At 32.8% G+C, this 19,031-nt stretch overlaps 2 protein-coding genes across 2 annotated transcripts; both read left to right on the top strand.

The window, feature by feature from the left end:
- The first annotated feature begins 866 nt into the window (after nt 1–866).
- On the top strand, nt 867–8,970 carry LOC122579226. The gene is made up of 10 exons (XM_043751348.1): nt 867–989; nt 1,336–2,280; nt 2,957–3,086; nt 3,175–3,626; nt 3,748–3,828; nt 3,954–4,052; nt 5,992–6,150; nt 6,235–6,321; nt 6,407–6,478; nt 8,477–8,970. The coding sequence occupies exons 2-10, from the start codon at nt 1,459–1,461 to the stop codon at nt 8,792–8,794; spliced, it is 2,220 nt and encodes a 739-aa protein (XP_043607283.1). The 5' UTR covers nt 867–989; nt 1,336–1,458; the 3' UTR covers nt 8,795–8,970.
- A 5,670-nt stretch (nt 8,971–14,640) lies between these two features.
- On the top strand, nt 14,641–18,717 carry LOC122579151 (30S ribosomal protein S6-like). The gene is made up of 5 exons (XM_043751263.1): nt 14,641–14,956; nt 15,854–15,908; nt 16,027–16,083; nt 17,277–17,354; nt 18,077–18,717. The coding sequence occupies exons 1-5, from the start codon at nt 14,678–14,680 to the stop codon at nt 18,520–18,522; spliced, it is 915 nt and encodes a 304-aa protein (XP_043607198.1). The 5' UTR covers nt 14,641–14,677; the 3' UTR covers nt 18,523–18,717.
- Nucleotides 18,718–19,031: the final 314 nt, after the last annotated feature.

Genomic DNA, 19,031 nt, shown 5'->3' with positions numbered 1-19,031 from the left:
TTCCTCGGTTTTTAAATTTAAAGCATTAAATTTATTAAATAAGAATTGACTTATAACTTGATAATGTTTTAAGTCTTTAGGTCATTTCACTATAAATTTGATAGTGGGCAATTTTTGACTATTCTGTCCTCGAATAACTTAGGACTAGCATGTACCCTATGTTACTTTGTACATCGGTAGATTAACAATCTTTATTCGATATGGGTTAATTAGATCTTATGTTTATTAAGTATTGTATTTGCTTATATATATGTGTGCATGATGTGATTCCTATATGCTTATATATCATGCTTGAGGGTAAGAAGTGGTTTGTATGACTAACATGATAGTTGTGTATGCTTGATATAAATGCACGTTGTGATGTTTAATATGTTCTAATATGCTTCCAAGTTTTATGTTTTGTATAGGGATAAGTATCTTGGAATGTAACAAATTTTGAACGAATGTCTATAGTAGGAAATAACTAAAGTTGTGTGTATTGTATGTAAACAACTCGAAAATAATGTTTATTGTATGTAAAACACTAAAGTAAAATAAATGATGACTAGCTAACTGGTCAAAAATTTAAAAATACTCTTATTTTTAGTTAAAAGGTTTTGAGTTTGATCCTTAGGAATAACAAATTTTAGGGTTTTTTCCTTCGATATAATACTTGTTATGACCCATGGTAATTATCTTGTTGTTGTATGTATTAGGTTTCACCATTATATCGTAAAAAAAAAAAAACAAAAAAAGGAGGTGAATACAAAATTATGTTTGTTATGGTAAGAAAAGTACATATGAATGAATGATGATGATGATGTTGGTACTTGGGTAATGGGGGAATAAAAAGACCACATCGGATACCTATCCCATAATAACCCAACATCCGCCCCACCCAGACTAAATTCATTCGATTCATGTATGTATACGAAGCATCAAATATAAACACTTCTTCAACACTCGGCAGCGCGTATCTTTTCATTCCATTTTCCTCTTCATATCTACTGGTCAGCTCATATATCCCCCTTCCTTCTATCTCTATATCTATCTATCTATATATCTATATTATAATACAATTTGTTTGTTTTTATACATGCCCCCTAAACCACATGATTTACTGCCAATCTAGTCTAATCTAATGTAATCTTTAGGGTTTTCATTCTGACTCAGCTGGGAATTTTATTTGTTGTTCACTTATGTGATCTTTATATATTTATATATATGTATGTGTGTATGTATGTATATAACTAATAATGTCATATTCCCTGGTATGAAGAGCATAGACTGATCCACTTGTGTTATTATCCTTATTGCTTACCAAGTCTTACATATGGTAGTTATTTATATTTACAGCTCTGATTGTTTACGCGAAATCATCTGCGTTTCAAGACTCTGATGACCGTAAACAGTTAGAAATCGATTCGCTTTCACTTGTTTAGAAACTGGGTTTGGATTGGTTTGGTATCATAATTTAAAATGGCCCGGAAAGGGAACCATCAGAAGAATGGTTTGGATGGAAGCCCATCAACTCACAAGAAAGGAGGTATCCAATCGGGGTCAGCAATGCCGCATAAAAAGGGAAAAGGAAGTGTAAACAATGTGAAGGTCGTGAAGGAAGAACTTTTTAGTGATACGCAACAAAGCGTACCTGTGACGGAGCCCGTTCACAAATTCGATCATATTAAAGATGAGAAGAAAAGAACAAACAAATCTGGAAAACATAATAAAGTGGATATTCGAGGTACATCTACTGCAGAGCAGTCAGAACCTCGTGACGGTACTTCTGAAGATTGCAGTAATAATATGTCAACAACTGGAAGTTCTAGATTGGAAGAGGAGAAGTGGGCATCAGCTAATGGTACATCTGGATTTAAGAATCGAAAACGTAGGTCTGCCCCCTCTTTAAATGGATTTGATGAGGATGGCCTACCTGAAATTGTAGAGCTTCCGGAAACCTTGGTTGTTAGGTACTTGAAAACATTTGTGTCATCTGTCTCGCAGGCCTCAACTGAATGGTTGCACAAACACAAGCCGTTGTTTGATATTGTAGTAACCAACATATTGAGATCTCGTGATTATGTTAAAATGAAAATCAAGCGTGCTTACCCGATTGTCTTGAAATGGCTTATACAATTCACCAGCATATTGCTTGTCCTTTTTATGGTTTGGCTAGATTGCTCCCTTAGAGGTATAGACTCTATTATACGCATGGGGACAACATCAGTTTTCACAGTTATTTGGTGCAGCATCTTTTCGGTAGTTGCAATGATGGGAATACTTAAGTTTATTACTGTTGGGGTAAGCTACTTGCTCTTGTAAGCTTTCCTTTATCATGCATCTTTATTTTCCTTCTTGGCTTTTACTTTTTATATATAGTTTGTTCATAATTGCCGGTTTTTAAAAAAAAAAGAAATATACAGTGTGTTTTCTATAAGTCCCATACAGCTCTGTCATGTTAAGTATCTGTCTTGTAAGTGTTCCATCCATGAGTAGTTACAGTGAACTTATCTAGATCAATAGGTTACAATCTAACCAGGAACTCGACTACTTGTGTGTTTGTAGTGGCTCTAGTAAGTATAGATGGGTTAATCTTTGCAGCACTGACACTAAGATTGAGTAAGGTGACTAGGTGTTACTCAAAGCTGTTAGTTTTAACATAACCGGTATATGAACATCGACTAAACATTCCGAGAAGTTTCAGTTATATGTGAATAAATATTAGACACCTAATGGGTGTGAGAGTGATAGGGTTATTATGCAGTAATTTCATAATGGTTACTAATTACTGGTTTTTAAATGCCAATATGCTATCGAAAGGAATTGTCATTTATGTTTATCAAATACCATCAACCTGGGTCAGTATTTACTTAAGCAACTGTGCTTGGAAATGTTCTTTAACTTCTTATTATGCATATCAACAATAAAGATTTATTCTTGCTCTTCTGATAATTAACTTTCATGGTTATTTTTACAGGCCATAGTTGCTTTGGTAGCACTTTTTGTAGGGTTCACCATTGGTCTTTTGTTGCTTGCTATCTCTGGAATTGTTTTCTTGTGGATGTATGGAAGCTTTTGGACAACTTTAATTGTCTTCTCCCTCAGTGGTCAGTCTTTAACACTTTATTTCTACATTGTTTTTATATAGATGTTTTTTATGTGTTTGTTTAATATCATTGATACTGTAATGTGCAGGAGCGACATTCATATTTAGCCGTGAGCGCGTGGCACTGCTAATCATGACTGTGTATTCTGTATATTCTGCATGGACACTGACTGGCTGGCTTGGCATTATTGTAACTCTGAATTTATCATTTTTCTCAAGTGACGCTCTTATATACTTTTTGAAGAATAACATGAGTGAGCATAGAAGATCCAATAGTGTCCCTGAGCAAACAGCTGGGATGCAAGGTGGAACAGGTGTGTTCAATGGTGAGGAAGCGCGTGCTTCATCCACTGATGGTGGGACCAATCCACAAGCTGACCGTGGCTCTGGGGTACCTTCAACAAGTGGGTCTGATGCTGAATTAACATCGGAAGAAGAAGTTGTTCGGTTGTTAAACTCAGCTGATCACTATTCAGCATTGGGTTTATCTAGATTCCAAGAAATAGATATCACTTTTCTCAAGAGGGAATACAGAAAAAAGGTTCATATAATATTATGCTGTCACTTTTTGGCTGAGTCCCATTTGGTGTGTATTATTAACATATAGAAGGAAAATAAGATGATTTGTTAACTCTCTTTCCCCTCTTGGTTCTTGATGTTAGGCAATGCTGGTCCATCCTGATAAAAATATGGGTAATGAAAAAGCGGCAGAGGCTTTTAAGAAACTCCAAAACGCATACGAGGTACTTTTTCTTGTTTCCAACTTTTCTCTCGACGGCTATTTTTATCTTGCTACACGTGCATGCCTTCTTTTATTTCTTCTTTTTAATTTTTTTGACTATATTGGAACTCTTTATTTTTTCTTAAGGTTTTGTTAGATACTTCTAAGCAAAAAACATATGATGATGAATTGAGAAGGGAAGATCTATTAAATTATTTCCGAAGATTTCAAGATGCTACTCCAAAGGTGTGATTATCTATTCTTTATAGTTATGTGTGGTCTGCTTAAGTTAATTGTCCTTATGAAACCTTTTGTTACTTTCTTCTGGAAAGGCAAAGAGTTACGCACCTAAAACCTGATATTACACTACCCGCCTCAAAAGAGATTTGAACCCACCACCTCTAAGTTGATGGGCCACCCCAATACAACTCGGTCAAAGACCCTTTGGTTCCTTTAGTCGCATTTATCTAACTGTAGAATCCTTGATTTAGTTTTCGAGGAAGTGTACCGAATATGCAAACTTCTTATTACTGAAAAGCTACATAATTATATAAGTAATTATTTTGATTCTCTAAGCAAATAGGTGTTAACTTGTGCCCTGCATGCAGTCCTTTCCTGGAATCATAAATCTGTGTAATGTTATTCCTTGTAAAAGTTCTCTTAATGCACATGGCAAAGTTCACACACCTACAGAAGTTAATTCCACTTGCTTGTTTGGATGAGTCCATTATGAGGATGTTTATGGTTAGATACAATAATCATAAAATATTGGTATTATGATATGTGTAACTAACCATATTAAGCATACAAGAATTTATCGACTTTATGGCAACTGGACTCTATAATTTTTTTCCAGAAGTCCTACAGTATTATAAGTATACAAGGAACAACAAGTGCAGGGTGTAATATCAGGCTACACTTGCTCTTTTGTATATATGTTTGTATGTTAAAGACAAGTTGTATGCATATAGCTTCAAAAATTCAAAAAATATCAAGAAGTGGCAAAGTATTGCTGTTAATAATTCTGGTTAATACTTGCATTCAAGTTCATATGTTTTATCAAAAATTTAGTCCCTACGCTCCCAAAAGGAAAGTTCCGAGTTGACTCATAGTTTAAGAAGAGTCTTTGATTAATGATCACATACCTATAAATAATCTGTAACAAGACAAAGCCTAGAAAACTTATATAGCCGAATCAATATACATGTATTATGTAAAAAGATGGCAAATAGGTGAACTATGACCGGAATCTATGTAAAACGGGAGTGTCGTATATTTAAGGTAATTTTAAATAGGATATGCTCATGGTTTTTGGGATAGGAGTGTTAGTTACCATGCCATTGCAAGTGCTGGAAAAAGTAAAAAAAAACAATGATTCCTAATAAACATTACAGCATAACTGTGTTAGAGAAGACCAATATTTAGAGTGTTGGCTAATTATGTATGTCACTGTGCTTATCATTGACATTGTCACATTTATATTCAATACCATTTCAACGATGTTATAACTGTATAAAGCTTGGTATACACTATTAAAGGTATTTGTTTATATGCCTTTTTTCTGTGCATCTGTAGACCGTTTATGGACTACTTTACTAAGAATTAGGTTAAGCACTAGAGTCTCATCAATTTCTGCTCAATAAAACCCTCAATCCTTGTGCTTTTATCATTTTTAAAGATCTGATAAAAGAAAGTAAATGAATGGGGAAATAGTTGACCTGTATACTTTGCGACAACATTGTCATCTTCATATGTTACAAAGTTGAAACTTTTCACAACGAACATATAAAGCATGTGACAAAGAGTAGCTCAACTATACTTATTCATTAAAGGAGATGTATTGGAATTGTATTTTGCAGTCTCCTTTTTCATATGTTAAAATTCTTTACTATCCTATAATCATCACACAATATGAAGGCTGTGACCATGATGTAATATTTGTACTATATTTGCTATTATAACCAAAACCTAGGTACATGGAACTTTGTTTCTATATAGTATTTGTTTTCATTATTTTTTTTGAACTATACCGCGCTGTTGACTTGCTGCTTATTGAAATTATTTAATTGAAGACATTATAAAAGATTAAAAGGTTTGATTTTGTTAAGCATCTCTTGCTATGCAGTTTTTCTCGGTCAATTAACCCTTCCTAACTTGTTAATCTGACAAAAAACATGTGTTTCAGAACAAACGACATGGATTTTTTGGATCTACATTTGGAGGCACGGAGGTTCACGTGGATGATCCCTCAGGAGAGTCTAGGCGAATTGCATGCCAAAACTGTGGCAGTTTTCACATGTGGTTTTACACCAAAAAGACAAAATCTAGAGCCAGATCGTGCCAGGTATTTCTTTACCACAATTTAGTTTAGTTATGATCTAGATGTATCATTGCTTGAATCTTTTTTCTGTTTCTGTTAACCGTGAAGGACTGTAAAGACTTTCATCCAGCCAAAGATGGGGACGGGTGGGTTGAACAATCATCCCAACCGCTTCTTTTTGGAATGTTTCAGAAGGTATGTGAGCATCCTTTGTTAGTGTTTGCGTTTAGCATCTTTGTACGGAAAATTACTCATTTTTATTTTTGTTAATAATATGCAGGTAGATCTCCCACGGGCATATGTTTGTGCAGATAGCAAGATATATGATGCTACAGAATGGTATATGTGCCAGGTAAATATACCAGCTTTATTTAGAATTGATGTTCCAAAACAAGATGTTATATCATTTATACCGGTGAAATATCGAGTTTTTGTTCAAACCAGTGTTTTAAAAAAAGTAAATACCAATTTGCTGTGTCTAAATATATATATATATATCCTTAATTTCTCTCTCTCTCTCTTATTTTTTTTATAAACAATAAACCCATTTCAACTCTCTAATATTGCAGTATTTTTTACTTCTAATTTACTCCATGCCTTCATATATTAAAAACCATAAGAACTATTCACAAATGATTTGTGCAGTTTTTCAACAGATCCTTTTTAATACACGATTACATAATATAATTAGTTTATCTGTCATTTATTTTATGAAAACACAGTTTTTCTTTATTTAAGACGCACATATCACTAAAAACTAATTATGAAACTAAGTTAACATTTATCATCTTAAGAACACATGTAAATAGTTTTCTATTTCACTAAAACTATAATTATATATAAGCTATTGAAAAGAACTTGGATGTTACTCACAACACTGATTTTGATACCTCGAAGGATATCTACAACTCTGTAAAGAACTTGGATGTCACTAAAATTGAAATAACCAAATTGACATTGAAATCTAAAACTAGAAAAGCCAAATTAATATGGATAAAAGAAATTATCACCCCTATGTATAGGAGAGGAAATTTTAAAATCAGTAAAAACATAAGGTGAATTTCAAAGTTTGGGTTCATGACAGTTTTTTCTATCTGCGTTAAACACATTATAAAGTTTGTTTTATATTTTACAAGTTTATTGAATAAAATAGAAAAATAGAATGTATGGATAAAATTCTAAGGACAAAAGGTTTTAGCAATAATGTTTGTAAGGCTCACACATTTGGCTAAAAACTCAGAAGAAATCAAACTAAAGACAGGAGTATACTCTTAAAGAGAGTCTATCGGTATCACCCAGGTTAAGGAGTTGGATACTTGGAATGTATATCAACTTTGATATTCTCAGTTTCATGGGATTGCAATGCTTTACTTGACTTATAATAATCTTTTAGTGATATATATGAAGTACGTTTTTAATAATTGCAAAAGAAAGGTGATTTGTACATGGACCTTTTTACTTCATACACTTCACATTAATGTGTTTGGCCATTTTAACCCTCATGCTGTTTCATACACATCAAACAAAATGTGAGGGTATAAATGTCTTAACACTCATATTGGCCAAAAATGTTCTCTTTTTGGTAAAGCTGTAAAAAGTTGATTTGACCTAAAGTTTTGTACCGTAACTTCTTTTGGAATAAAAGAAGCATCATCATTTTGCATTCTGAAAGAAAATAGTTGTTGGACCATGTATTGGTTATTTTGCTACTATTTCAACTTATATGCTACTGCTACTCTAAGAGGCTAATATTCCAATCATTTATTGATCATCAGTTTTATTTGATTTTCATTTTTTGTTTGAAGTGGCATAAATAGTCTTGTTTGCCCTTGCTTTCCAACAAAATGGTCAAGTTAATCACATTTCAACTTAAAACCATCAAATTGTCAACTGACTTTTATTGGCCAATACGTAGGGCTGGTGTCCAGAAGTTGTCAAAAAGGAGACACAGTGGCTAGTTTAATAGTTGTAGTAGACTAGTAGTAAGATGACCAAAGAAGATTTTTAGTTTTTGCTCGATGGTAAATTGACCCATTTACTTATGAGTTGGTCGATTCAGATAAATTGTTTTTATCTATGGTTCAAATGCTATACAACCTTTTAGATCGTTTTAGTGAATGGTTTATTAGCATTATTATTAAAACATTTTCTTTAGAATTAAAAAACCCATTCATTATTATAAAAGATATGACAAAAAACATGTTTGTCGGTCAGCCTGGATCTTTTAAACTGGGAATAAAGAATGACTTATTCCAACCCGCCCAAGTCGCTGCGTTACTTGGTGTTATTGACAAAAAGGTTATTTTATAGATGCTGTTACGTGATCCATTGTTGACTATTTTGGTTGCAGGGAATGAGATGTCCAGCAAACACTCATAAACCAAGCTTTCATGTAAACACGACTGTAATGTCAAAGCACACTAACGGGAAGGGACCAAGCTCAAGTCATAGAGGTGGCGGGATGCCAAATATGGACGAAACTATGACTGAAGAGGAATTCATGGAGTGGTTACAAAACGCGGTTCAATCAGGCATGTTTGAAAATTTTGCAGCCAATGGTGGCTCAGATATCCCTTCGAATAGCTCCAAGAGTGGGAGCTCTAGTAACAGTGGCAGCGCTGGTGGAAGCAATGGCAATAAAAAAAAGAAGAAAGGTAAGAAATGGTGAGAGGTTTAAATTGGTGTAATGTATATGGTCATGAATTAACTTTACTAAAATGAGAGCTCTGAGTCACAGGTAATAGTTTCGTTTTTCAACATTTGTTAACTGAGTTGACAACTATATTACTTGAAAAAGGGATTCTGACTGTAGATGTCTCCGAGATATAGTTGGCAATTTCGATATGTCGATACGTGTTACACTTGTTAACTAAACATTGCTAGGACAGTGAAAAAAGATTAGTTGAAAAAAAGGTAGAACAGCCCGAAAGTTACCCAAATACAGTGAACAAAGGTGGTTATATTCTCCCTGTAATAATGTAGTTTGTGTCATGATAGACAATACCTCATCAGAAAATAAGTTGCATTTTTTTCTAGTTAAGAAGTATTTTAGTCAACCCCGAACCACTGATGCTGACTAAAAGTTACTTGTCTGACCTGTTAGTGAGTTCGTGCTGTTGTTTTAGGCTGATGTTTGAGGTTTTGGAGTAAGCATGGTAATGTTTTACTTTTACAACATGGTTGCGATCGGGCTTGGACTAGCATAAGCACGTCTTTTGAAAGGAACCAACCCACAACTCGGACGGTTTAGACTTTAAACCCCTAGTTACTTTATTTTCATCTATCTATACTACTCGTACTATATAAAGATTATGCACCCTGTTGAAAAATATAATTATAAAATGACCATTCTACTCTTGATGAATTAATTCACACAATGAGTCCCTTGTCTTCTAGAATATTTCCACTACCTCTTTAGATCAATTACCTTTACATCATTACTTCCACCACTCGCTGCCGCTGACATCACCACTTGTCACCATCACCACCGGTGCTGCCTCCACCATATCACTGTCGCTTTGTGCGTTTATCCTTTTATCTTTTGAAATATTTTCACCACCAGCCTTACATTAGTTACGTTTATATCAACTTACACCACTCGACATCGACACCGCCACTAATAGTTGCCGCAATCACCACCCCACCAGACTGATGTTACGGCCACGACCGTCGCATTGTTCGGATATCGTGCTAGTTACCCTTAGATATCAAAAAGCAAACTAGCAGTAACTTCTTGGACTTTTCTAACCTTCCATTCTATATATGCAAAATTACAAACCAAGACAATCTAAATCAACAAACAGAATATTGGTGGTTTAGTGCGTAAAACATATTAAGGTTAGTATAACAATTACTGTTCGTAGCAAGTTTTTATTTATTGTTCATAGAAAGCAAGTTTTAATTTATTTTAAACTATAATAATTAAACATATATGAATTGACGAGTGACGACAATATAAGATTGTATAAAGATTTCTCCCGACACAAAGTGCGACAAATGATAGTTAGTTACAGATCATTCAAAAGAAACTACGACTTCTGTATTTATCTCTGTAAAATTGCTTGTTTATGGCAAAGTGATGTAGATGCGGGAGAAACGCACAATTTGCAATCAGATGGACAAAAACACACAAATTGACCAGAAATTTGCCTCTTGTCGTAATCAAATTTCATCAAAATGAAATATATAACATTTACCAACCTCCCTCACCATCTTAGTGGCAAATATGAAGTTTAAATTGGGGGAGACATTGTATAGTGAGATTTGTTTCATTGTGGATTTTATTTAATTTTAACTTCTTTTTTTTTTTTTTGAAATGGTGTGGTTCAATTTTTCGTCAACCCACCATAAAAGGGTGAACGTAATTCAAGATAATACACATTGTTTCAACTTTTAATGGGTCAACATAACTGCATAGTAGCTGTCCAAAGAAAAAATTCAGTCATATCAACATTATGATTCGAACTCATGACTTATGGATAAACCTCTATTGGCCAATCGTTCTGGCTTAATTTGCTTAACGAGATCGAGATATATAGTTGAGTGACTTGAGTCAGTCGCTTGAGTGCTTTTTTACCCATTACCGTAAGTGCTCATACCATCACAATCTTTGCGCTGAAACCTAATTGTCAATATCGAGAATCGATTCATTTTATACAAAATTCACGTTTTTTTAGTTTTATCTTTAATTTGATTTAGTTCTAACTTGATTAATCCGATATGCGGCCCAACCATATTCATCCTGATTTACGTAACATAGTTAGTAGTTACTATAACAAACGTTCTCCCTCTCTTAGGAGTAGGATAACAAACCTAATACCTAAGTCTTTATCCATGATAAGGCTACCGTTTTATTCATTACCGAAATCAAAACTTATATAGACGTATTATGCAGCAAAATGAGAAAAACGTAAGCTAGCAAAGTGCAAAAAACTTTTAAAGATCGTTAAAAAATTCTTAAAAATCTAAAAAAAATCACAACAAGTTAGTGTTGATCGTTATTTTACGTTGACATAAGGCTAGTGATATAATCCCCCCCCCCCCCCCCTCGAAAATATATTTTTTTCTGGGAACATGGTCAACCAGAAATTATTATGTTCGCGTACTTTTAGCCAGGGGTAGCTTTCCTTGTCGCCAAAGAAGAATGAACCCCCCCCCCCCCCAACACCTTTTATTCTTGTTTCCGCCATTAATTATGGGGACCAAAGAATTTTCTAGGGTCTCACTGCCAGCCAGCGTTGCAGGGTCGCTACGTTGAGAGGAAAGTTTTTTCTACGTGACTAAAGGGTTTCTGGGTATTTAGACCCCTTGCTTTTTTTTTTCACTAAAGGAAAAAAAAATGTCAAACTAAAATAGTGAAATATTCATTAGGTTTAGCCCAATTTTATAGTCCAAAACTTGGCCCACCTGATGTATTCACTATTTCACATCCAAAAAATACTAGTCACGCAGATGTCTTCCCTTAATCTCTACGCTGAAACCTAATATTCAATTTCAGATGGGGATTCATTTTATACATTTGAGGTATACTTTAATTTTATCTTTAATTGGAATTAGTTATAACCTGGTTAATCCGATATGCGTTTCTACTATACCCGTCTTGATTAATCTGACATAGTTAGTCGTTACTATAAGAAATGGTACGCCTCTCTTAAGAGTAAGATAACAAACCTAATACCTAACTCTTTATCCATGATAAGACTAATGTTCTAATCACTATCGAAGTCAAAACTTTCAAAGACGTATTTGTGCAACCAAATGAGAAAAATGTAAATTAGCAAAGTGCAAAAAACTTTTAAAGATCGTTAATAATTCTTAAATATTGTAAAAAGAAAAAAGTCATGACTATCTAGTGATGATCGTTGTTTTACGCTGACATAAGGTTAGTGATATAACTTTTTCTTTTTTTCCTTTTATTCTTGTTTCCGACACTGGTTACCGGGTCCAAAGAATTTTCTAGGGACTTACCCTCAGGCAGTGTTGCAGGGTCGCTAACTTAGAGAAAAAATTCTTCTACGGGACTAAGGGGTTTCTGGGCATTTTGCCCTCTTTTTTTTTACTAGAGAAAAAAAATGCCTAACTAAAATACTAAAACTTTTATCTGGTTTAGCCCAATTTTATAGTCCAAAACCTGGTCCGCCTGATGTATTCACTATTTCACCACAAAAAAATAAAAAATACACGTAGTCACGTAGATGTCTTCCCCCAATCTCTGCGCTGAAACCTAACTTTCAATTTCTAGAAGCGATTTATTATACAGTTCAGCTATTCTTTAGTTTTATCTTTAATTTGATTTAGTTATAACATAATTAATCCGATATGCGTCCTTACTATACCCGTTCTGATTTACATGACATAGTTAATACTTACCATAACAAATGTTCTCCCTCTTAGGAGTAGGACAAACCTAATACATAACTTTTTATCCATGATAAGGTTACTGTCCTGCTATTCTACACATATATAATGATTAGTACGTGCACAAGACAAACTTAGAAAGTATTTTATATGATTCAAAAAATGATATATTTTTAACAAATCAGTCTAATGATTGTTTAATAGTTTGATCAAACACTTAATAATGTTAAAGAAAACCTATGAAAATTAATGAATTACACTTATCATTATTATCATATAATAAATTTGTTAAAAGAATAATTAGGCTGATCTTAGAAGAGAGATATTATTTTCCATCCTAGAAACAATTCCATTGTCTTGGCTTTTGAAGATTAGCGAAATTGGGCCAATATGACTCACCAAATCAAATGATAAAATTGAGCCATGAGCCCACGGCCTGTCTTCTTAAGCCCATAATACTTAACATAAGAAAATATAAAGCGTCCGGGTAGTCTCAAAATATATTAATCAAAGCTAAAAAATTAGAATTCAAATATATTAAATAGACATACCGAAATCAACTTGGAAATTTGCCAGTTGAATAGCCACTCCATCAGTTAAAATACTCCTAAAATTTTTCGTCCATTCACCATTGACCAAGCCATGTATGATAGAACCCTGCAAATAACAAAAAAAATGAAAAAACTGGTAAGTTCTCTTAGTGTGTTTCTATGTATTTAATCCAATTTTAAAAAATAGACCCCAAACAAATTAACCATAAAAATCGAATAAACATCTTTGCATACAGATCCAGGAAAATTATTCAGGATAAAAAACGAACCCAACCAAGGACATTATAAACGTGGATCAAATGATTTTATCGGCTAATGCAAGAAAGACAGGGAAACAAATTCTTGATAAAAAAAAATGTCGAGTAAAAAACCTTGCAAAGCTATCTCTTGTTGAGTTAAATCTTAAACATAATGTGGTTCAAAGGTTTTTATATAAAGTATTATTTAAAATTGATATCATGCTTTTCATAAGATCCGAAGTATATCTGTCATACACAAACTATAATGATGAATTGTTCCACCATGCTAAATAATCATACTAAAACATTCAACATCATCTCAATATGTAGCATTTTCCCCTGATAGAATAAGATCGGCTAAAAGTTACACCATTAATGAGTTAGTTTCAAAACAAGTTCAAAATAATCATAGTCGATATATTAAAGTAATCATAATCTTACTCATAGCAAAATTTGACTTTTTATCTAAAAGCTTAAAAAAGGTAAATCGATAGGAGCCGTTTGATCCGATGTACCGAATTGGTACCCACATAGCCCCCAGCAGGGATAATGTCAAGGTTAGTCAACCATTTAAATCTAATTCTGCCTCTGGAAAGATTCGAACATAGGTTGCTCCTAGAAAGTGGCAACTGGTGGCCAACTCTTCTACGTTGTAAGTCTTATGTATACACCATTAATAAACTACTTTCAAAACGATATCAAAATAATCAAAATCAATATTTCAAAGTAATCAAAACCCTACTTATAGCAAATTTAAACTTTATATATAAAAGGTTATAAAAAGATATAATCGTAAATCCTAAGACTTAATATAGGTTACAAATACAAAATTTAATATATAATATTTAGATTAGTTAAGTCATATATCACATCTTAATTGATACGAAAGTTAAAGAAAAAATATACGAAAATTAATTCCATATAAATATTGATTCCAATTTACCCCTTTTTTTTTCCAACTTTAGTTAAATAAAAAATTTACAGTTTCTTATACTCTAAAAGTGTAAACTATATAATTTGAAAAATACATACTAATTCATCAACAAAGACCATCTCGAACGTTTTGATTTTCTTCGGGTTGATCCATCCCGAAACAGTCCATACATGTACAACATGGAGTCTTAAATGATGGTTAATATGTGTTGGCTTAAGATTTTTAATATGAACTAATGTGGTCATATTTTTTATTGTTAAAAAATTAATTTACATTAATATTAAAAAATTAAAGAATTTATAAGAATAGAAGATTAGGCTAAATGAGGAAAATTAAGGATACCGAGGGTACCCCAACCGTATTTTAGTTATATTATTATAGAGATATAAAATAAAGAAAATGTTAAATTAGCTACTTCGTTATCTTTGGACAAAAAAATAAAAAAATAAAAAGGTTTTTCTAAAACCTCAATGGAGACTCTATCTTCTTCATGTTGTTCTTCTTCTACAATCAGACTTAGTGGGCACAAATTAAATTCATTTTCAAGAAATGGGTTTACTTTATTTTTACCATTTTCTTCACAAAGTTTGTGCTTTAACCTCAGTAAAAAACCATCATCATCAATGGTAATCATGGCTTCCAAGAAAAATAATAATAATAATGAAAAAAAGAAAGAAGATAGACATAGTTTTGTGGCAAAACCAGATGAAACTACTGGTGTTTTCCCTGAATCAGTTTTACTCAAACAGGTACTTTTTATTTTCATTTCTTGTTTTTTTTGGTTGGTGTCTTTTATTTTTGTATTTTATGTTTCTTGTGATTTTTTAACTTGTGTTTTTTGTTTAATTGCTATACTTGTGGTGGAATAGTTGGTTTTTGAGACTAATTTTTTGTATACGGTGGATAAAGTTCATAAAAAATAGTCATTTTATTGAAAGTCTGATACATAAAAATAGAAGTTTTGAGAGATTACATACATACATACATACACAACAGGAAAAATTGAAAGTCTGATACATAAATTAGAGGTTTTGAGAATTTGATGCATAGTAATATAGTGTAGGAAAGTGCGACAAGTATGATACATTTCATGAACATTTTCCTATGATATTTCTAGATTAAGTTGGTTACACATTCTTTAGAATGAATAAATTTCAACTATTTCTTAAACCAGTTTTATGATTTTAAGGAGAGTAAACTGTAGTAGTTTATAATGGTTTCTGCATTCATGTGGCTGCACATTCTTTTTGTATGAGAGAAAATTGAACAATTTTCTATAACAGTGTCGTTTACGGAGGTTTTTGGATGTGTGTATGAACTAATAATTTGGTTCGAGTGTTTGCGTAGGCGTAATTATGATTATGAAGTTATGCTTATTTAGGGTGAATATAGTTAGATTTTTTGATACATCAAGAAATTAGTTGTGTGATGTTATCTATATACAGCTGACTATTTGATTCCGATCATTTACAGATTGATTTTCAGTTTTTCTTATAAAATGTATGCATCTATTCTTTTGTGTAATATAGGTGCACTCATTCATTCTTTAGGTTGAATTATCTTCTGTTTTAAGTTAATTGACCAGCATTACATGAATCTAGATCATAATGATAAAGTTAAAATCTTTGGGCTGATTATTATCTCAGAAAGTAGTTCAAGAAGATGGTCAACTTCTTCCTGAGTTTGCAGATGCTGATGAGCGTAAGTCTAAACTATGCTTTGACTATAGCATGGTTTTTCACCATTATCAGTTTAAATTTGTAATTTTTTGCAACATGAAGTGAATTTAGGCCTAACTGTAATGTTTCGTTACCTGTAGAGGAACTCTATGAAGCTCTAAATCTAATGCTGGAAAGCGATTTGGATGCTGAACAGAGTATGTTCTCTTTTCTTTTGGTTTACATTATCTTAATTATTGGAACTCCATAATTTTTATCCCTTCTCTGTCCAAAGGAAATTGAAACATTTGTGCTTTTTTTTTTTTTTTTTTTCTTCTAATTTTTACCGACCTCATTGTTTTTGTTGCAAGTTATTTGAGATGGCAAGATGTGTGGGTTGGGTACGAGTCAACATTGGTTCAGGTTCAGTTGACTAAACACTTGTACATTTCATGAAATAGATAATATAGTTATGGAAAATGATAAATCAACCTAATTCATATGCCTAAAAATCAACCTATAACTTTAATAATCACGTGGATTTCACTAAGTCTCTAACCTAATCTTATCCTTTGATTCTTCCAAATGTTATCATTCTATAATTAGTTTGATTTTTAGACATATAATTTAGGTTGATTTATCATCATCCGTTAGTTAACGCATTAGTTTTTTTCAGAAAATAAATTTTTTATGACACGATCTGAATTTTTGAACTACAATATAGGTTGTATGCGTTATAAACAAAATTTTGGCAGTTTGCGACCCATTTGCTGCATTTGACCATTTCCCCCTTTTTGATTGTTCTCGTTACAAGTTATTTGAGGTAGCAAAAATGTGGGGTTGTGTAATGAATCCAAATGGGTTGGGGCTGGAACTGCTCATTTTCTTGGTAAGGGTCAACTACAAGCCCGGTTGGTTGAGTTGACTCGTAAAACATATGTTGTACATTTCAGCAATATAGATGAAGTAACTAATGCATTAATTCTTTTCACAAAAACAACATTTTGATTACATAGAATGAAATGTTGAATTACAATCATTTGAGATGAATCACAACCAAAGCAACCGATTTATAAGCAATTGGATAGATATTAACACCTGTAGCAAGTTATTAGTTCTACTGATATATGTTCGTTGTGAAAGGGTAATCTATACTTTTGATTGTAAAAGTATGTTTAGACTATGTATAGTTATGTTATGTTTTCTATTTCCAGTTACTTGTACTTCTTGGTGTAGTTATTGAGTCTTCTTTAGAGATTGAGCATGCATATTGGCTTTAAAAGTCAAACTATAACAACTAATTTCCCGAATATCTTCCATTAAATGCGAGAAATCTTTATCTTATTGCTAAAAATTCATAAGAAATTTTCACATAATTGTGTCTAACTATGTTATTGCCTTATTCTTGTAGATCGTCACTATGAAGTGGTCTATTTGATCCATGAGAACTTCGAAGAAGAAGTTGAGAAAGTAAATCTTAAAATTCAAGGTGATCCTTCGTCTCATTGGACTCAAATCTCTATATTAAGTTACTCGTATATGAACGCTGTATATATTAGCTAAATAAAACTCTGCACGTTGTGATGACTTTGAAAAGTGAAAATACATGCTTTGGGCATCGACTAATACATGATATTCCTTTTTTATCGTGTCTAAATTAAGCTTTGCAGATATCGGGGAAGTACCTATATCTTGATGTTACCTTAAAAAGTCGTTAACATATTTTGAATCTGTGGCATAGCAGGTTTGACATCAAGTGTTTTAACCTATTGAACGCCTGCACCTCTTACATTATTTTCTTTACAGAGATTATTATGCGCAATTTCTGCATCACTGCAATGGACTCTATTAGTGTCAAAGTCACATAGAGATGGCAAAAATGGGTGGGTTGGATAATAATAAAAATGGGTTAGGGTAGGTTGAGTCAACCTGCCACATGATTTTTGTCCATATTTTTTGTTTTTAAATAATTATACGTAGTAAGAACTTGACTACATGTATAGTGATTATTGACCTGTTTAGCCCTGTCCGATACCTTTGACATGCATAGAGATTGTTTGCTAACTATAAATTATCAACATTTGTATCAAAATACATATCGTTCTTTATGCAACATAGTAATAGGTTTTCTTATTGCAAAAACTAAAGATAACAATTTTTTTATTTATGAAAGTTATGGTTGCATTCATTCTTTGCTGACTATTTCTACAGAGTTTCTAAGCGAGAAAAAGGGCCGAGTCCACAGATTCAGTGATTGGGGGCTTCGAAGGCTGGCTTACAAAATACAAAAAGCAAAAAATGCACATTATATTTTGATGAACTTTGAGATTGAAGCAAAATGGATAAATGATTTCAAGAGTATGCTAGACAAAGATGAGAGAATTATTCGACACCTAGTTATGAAACAGGACGAGGCCATCACTGAAGAGTGCACCCCTCCTCCTGAGTTCCACACACTTCGTGCAGACATGGATGACAATGATGATGATGATGAGTATGATGATGACGATGAGAGTGATGAAATTGTTGACAATGGTGATGATCCTGGTATCATTTACGTCGATGCAGATGAGGATCAAGATAACGATAAAGATCGTAAACCTGAGGATTTAAAGATTGGCGGAAGAAAAAAATTGGAAAAGGTTCGCAAATTTTGATTGATGATTTTGGTTATTGTATTGTAACATCAATCAAATTTGCGACCCTATGTTTATGACCTTTTTAAGTCGAATGTACTTGACGTTCAGGAAAAAAAAAAGTTGAATGTACTAATCAAAGAACTAGCAAACTATTCAGGTTTGAGACCCTATGTTTTTGTGTTTAAATAGAATGTACTAGATATGTTTGAAGTTTCTCTGATTTGTACATCTGTATAAGATCCCCTTTCACATGGCGAAGGTAAACGGAGGGTGTCTTTCTTCACGAGGTGAAGCTAAACTATTGATATATTAATTTTCTTCTTTTACTATTTTAGTAAAAATTATAATGGAATTTACGTATGTTCATATTTCATAGCTCCCCATCAATAAGCATCACTTTCATTATAGTACCATTTCACCAACCTATAGGAATTCTATATCAGGATAGTTTTTGCATAATGAGATATTAAACCAATCATTTTTCAACCATCCTTTTCAAATTCTCATAGTCTCGTCTTTACGTACGT

The sequence above is a fragment of the Erigeron canadensis genome, chromosome 8 (assembly GCF_010389155.1).
Source record: "Erigeron canadensis isolate Cc75 chromosome 8, C_canadensis_v1, whole genome shotgun sequence".
NCBI lineage: Eukaryota > Viridiplantae > Streptophyta > Magnoliopsida > Asterales > Asteraceae > Erigeron > Erigeron canadensis.
This window is presented reverse-complemented; position numbering and strand designations above follow the sequence as displayed.